Genomic DNA, 5,164 nt, shown 5'->3' with positions numbered 1-5,164 from the left:
GGGATTAAAAGAAAAGAAATAGAAAACAAACAATATCAGACAGTATCAATTGAAGAAGAGAATGCCAATAACGCTCTGAAGTCTTGTTATAGAATCCATTATAGCAAGAGAGGCATCATTGTTAGTGACATTTCTTGTAAGGTGGGGCATAGTGTAACAGCTGGCTCAGCGAAATGAATGAAGCATGGCTAATCATTGATTAGACTGCTTTTATGTGAGTGGTGGCAGCTTAGAAGGAATAGCATAAACAGCTTATTTCATTTAGCTACACTGTGCTGCTAGTGCTCGCATATATCATTGACGAAAAGAAAATGGAGGCAAGACCAGGAATAAACTGTTAATACTAGATATTACATCTTATAATTGTTTTCCCCGTTTTTATTTATTATGCTTATAATAGACTGTAAACGGTATCAGAAAGGAATTGAATATAGCCTCATATAATAAAGGAGAATGAATTTTAAATAGAAATCATTTATAGTATATTGAGAAGAAAAATAAGGTGGCAAAACAACCACTGGTACATACATAGATAGTTCGATAAGATTTCGTTTCGATTTCTGTTGGCAGATAATTTATACATGGAATGTTACAGTGTTATAAATTTATACATGGAATGTTAGAGTATTATAAATCATGCGTATGTAATGTGTGAGTATGTCTGTGTGTGTGTGCATTGTTACTGTTTATCCTTAGTTCAACCATGATCAGGTGGACCTTTGATCAAAAGTGAGACGTTCCAGTCGTAACTATTTCGTCTGTCAAGAAACTGTTCATTGTATTTTCTAGGTCTGGATAGTAGACTTCGTTGCCCTATTTAACATCACAAGCTGGCCCTGTGTGTGCAATTTTGTTTTTGTTTTTTTTTTTTAAGCGTTGTCCACTCTGCTTCTAAGTTTCTGATTTGAGAAACCGTGTCTTATTTCTTCCAACCAGTGTCGGAAGCCCTGTAGAGGCCCTTGGAGGCTACCCATCTCTCTTTGATTAATGGGTTAAAAAATACAGTAGAGCGTGATTTTAGAGCGTCGATCGTCGATGGATAAATAAATGCTCCCTTGTTGTTTCGGGAATGGAATTACCTATGAGAGAAGGTTTACGCCTTCTGAAAAGATCTGAAATAAGGTTTACATGGGTTAATTTTTAAACAAACAATGGTAACATATGAATTTCGAAGTAAAATCCAACCATAGCATATAAATATTATGTTTTTCAGTTACATTTACTTTAAACCATTTATATCTTTCAAAACATTTTTCTGACCAATGTGATAAATATTTGACAGTTTATTTCTATCTCAATTTTAGGTAAAAATATGGTTCCAAAACAGAAGAATGAAATGGCGAAATTCGAAAGAAAGAGAACTTTTATCTTCGGGTGGCACCAGAGAATCTACATTACCAAACAAAAATAATCCAAATCCGGATTTGAGTGATGTTGGTAAAGGTGACGAATCAGATGACATAGAGGGGTCGCCAAAAAACGATAACTCTAAAGACCTAGATTCCATTTCCAGAGAATTAAGTCCTTCGGCACATAGTCCAACGTCTTCCTTCCAAGAAGAACATAATTTGGACATAAATATCTCCGAAAGCGACAGCGAAGATGAAGAAATCAATGTATCGTAAAAAGGACGTGAACACGGCAGACGATCGGGATACGAAAAGAGAGGGAAAATAATGACGACAACTGAAATCTGACAGTTTGCAAGTCATTCAATTGGTTTATGATTTCATCCTTTTATATCGATCCAATTTTTTTCTGGACATATCAAGGAAAACATCAATTGAAAAAGAAACATCTATGACATTTCTTTGATTCTAAAGAAAAAAAAAAACAAGAAATTCTGTCAAAGACATTATTTTTATTTATTTCATTTCTAATTAATAGTTATTTATTATAAGTTTTCGACGAGATCAGAAGTCGAGTGTAATATTTTGAACGAAAGACAGAGAGAGAGAGAAAAAATTAAACAGTTTATTTATTTATTTATCTATATATTAATTTATTTGTTTGTTTATTTTCTGTTAATGATTTAACTTGAAAAAGGAGGACAAAAAATAGTGATCTGGTTGATGATGCCGTTGAATATGAACAGAAAGAGATATTTTAATAGATATACTTTATTTATTTTATGTGAAGAATCGAACTTAAAATATATTCATCTGTCAAAATTCTTTGCACACAATTTTAGAAGTGGGAAGATAAATAATAAGCGTACAAAAATATCTTGCTTACGGCAACATCCTTCTGGATTTGAAGACATTGTTATAATTAAAAAGGATTGCCAATTTAAAAGGAAGCTAATTATTAATTCCACTTTGAATTAATTGCCTTCTTTATTTTCTGTTCTTCGAATTCAGTCTCAATTTTAAAACTGACATTGTATTAAACCAGTTGAAATAACGCATAAAATGTCCTTGAAAGCACTTCGTATTATGAACATTTATAAACGTTATATTTCAACAATTTTAGGATACTATGGAAATCCATCTCCATGACGTGCAAGCAAGACAACTATATATATATATATATATATACATATATACATATATAACCATAATAAAATTTGGATTTTCTTTCCTTCTTTTGACATTTTTTATAAGTTGCAATGACCAAAATGATGAAAAAAGTCCTTTAATTTATTAATTCTCAGAACAATAATGTGATATCTCACAATGCAAAGAACGAAATATGAAGAGTGGTTCAGAACCTGATAATATGAATATATCCTCCAAGGATTAATAATAATGATTAAAAAAAAAAGAAGAAATGGCTCTGCTTCCATCACACATGAACTCTGTAGAGATTCGATACAAAACTCTAATACATTCTTTTATACTGAGTCATTGCATATTCTCAGCATACTGGAAATAATATGATAATGATGTGGTACGAACTGGATCTTAAAATGATCGAAAAAAAATCTGTAACTGTAACCAAATAAATTAGTATTGATATAATTGTCTGAAAAGAAACAATAAAGAATTAATGGGCCTTCAACGACTTGTTATATATTGACTCTAAACACGTAATAAAAAGACATAAATGATTACTACCTGCAATACAAAGACATTCAATATGTGTAATAATAATATAATAATATATAATAATAATATAATAATAATAATAATATAATAATAATAATAATAATATAATAATAATATAATATATATATAATAATAATAATAATATCATAATATATATATATTATATATATATAATACTATATATATATATATATATATATATATACCTGTGTGTGTGAGCGGAAATCATTGATTAAACAACTGCTGTTGCTCAACTGCATGAGAAGTCTCCAAGCTGGACGGAATATAAACGAAGCTCTCCATGAATCTGCAGTGTATATGTGCATCAATGTAGTGCAATAAAATATGTATGTAGGCAAAGAGACAGACATCTCAGGTTTGCTGCAGTGAAACAAACCGTGTAAAAAATATTCCCTTCCGTGTCTGATAATTTCGAATGCAAGTTCGTTTTCCAATTATAGTTTTATTTATTTTCAAAGCAAAATTTAACATTTGAATGCATAGAATGAACGGTGGTGTATATTAACTTCACTTCATGCATGCGCTATATATATATATATATATATAATATATATATATATATAGGTATGTATGTATGTATTACTGACGGCTGTAGCACCACAGTCACCTGACTGGCTTGATGCTGTAAGGAGAATATATAATTTATCTATATATATATATAATATTATATATATATATATATATATATATATATATATATATATATATATATATACCTGTGTGTGTGAGCGGAAATCATTGATTAATACAACTGCTGTTGCTCAACTGCATGAGAAGTCTCCCAAGCTGGACGGATATAAACGAAGCTCTCCATGAATCTGCAGTGTATATGTGCATCAATGTAGTGCAATAAAATATGTATGTAGGCAAAGAGACAGACATCTCAGGTTGCTGCAGTGAAACAAACCGTGTAAAAAATATTCCCTTCGTGTCTGATAATTTCGAATGCAAGTTCGTTTTCCAATTATAGTTTTATTTATTTTTCAAAGCAAAATTTTAAACATTTGAATGCATAGAATGAACGCTGATGTATATTAACTTCACTTCATGCATGCGCATATATATATATATATATATATATATATATATATATATAGGTATGTATGTATGTATTACTGACGGCTGTAGCACCACAGTCACCTGACTGGCTTGATGCTGTAAGGAGAATATATAATTTATCTATATATATATATATATATATAATATATATATATGTAGTATGTATGTATGTATATGTATATATATATATATATATATATATATATATATATATATATATATATATATATATATCATATGTATACATATATATGCATATATATATATATATATATATATATATATATGTATGTAATATATATATAATAGTGGCAGCAAAAGGATATGTAAATAGCTATCTTTATTTTTATCATACCTTGTTTTATCCAAATTGTTTTTCTGTTCTTTTTACTTTCTTGTCTTTTTTTTCCCCATATTCTTTCCTAATTCCCTTCTTTAATGTTTTCACGAAACTCTGTATTTATTATATTAAATGATTTCCATTTTCATTGTCATCTAAAATATTTATTATTTATTGCAATTCGAATTTCTTGTGTGGGTGGGTTTCTTTTTATCATATTCTCTTTCAATACGCAAAGTCGAGTATATACATACATGCTTACATACACACACCGACACCCATATGTATATATGTATATGTATATATACATATGTAAACACATAAATGTGAAATAAGGTGCAAAAAAGAGTACTCAAATACCAGGGGTAGAGTAATATGCTTTATTTAAAAGAAGCAACAAGACTCTCAAAAACGGTACTCTGAATTTCACTGAAACTCAGAGTAACAGGTTTTCTGGAATTTTCTACTGCTTTTAATAATATCTATATATATATAATATATATATATAATGTATAATATATATATATTATATATATGTATATATATATATATATATATATATGATATATATATATATATATATATATATATATATATATATATATATATATATATATATATATATTATATATATATATACGCACGCACACACATACACTCGCACACACACAAATGTATGTATATATATATATATATA

The 5,164-nt window shown here is 28.6% G+C and overlaps 1 protein-coding gene across 1 annotated transcript in view; it reads left to right on the top strand.

The window, feature by feature from the left end:
• LOC115218560 (homeobox protein DBX1-B-like) overlaps positions 1 to 2,834 on the top strand; it is a 31,492-nt gene extending 28,658 nt beyond the window's left edge. Inside the window, exon 4 of the mRNA XM_036508543.1 lies at positions 1,305 to 2,834. Coding sequence (XP_036364436.1) covers positions 1,305 to 1,625 — 321 coding nt within the window. The 3' untranslated portion in view covers positions 1,626 to 2,834. The remainder of the gene's footprint in view (positions 1 to 1,304) is intronic.
• The last annotated feature ends 2,330 nt before the right edge of the window (positions 2,835 to 5,164 follow it).

This window comes from Octopus sinensis, linkage group LG13 (genome assembly GCF_006345805.1).
Source record: "Octopus sinensis linkage group LG13, ASM634580v1, whole genome shotgun sequence".
Lineage (NCBI taxonomy): Eukaryota > Metazoa > Mollusca > Cephalopoda > Octopoda > Octopodidae > Octopus > Octopus sinensis.
This window is presented reverse-complemented; position numbering and strand designations above follow the sequence as displayed.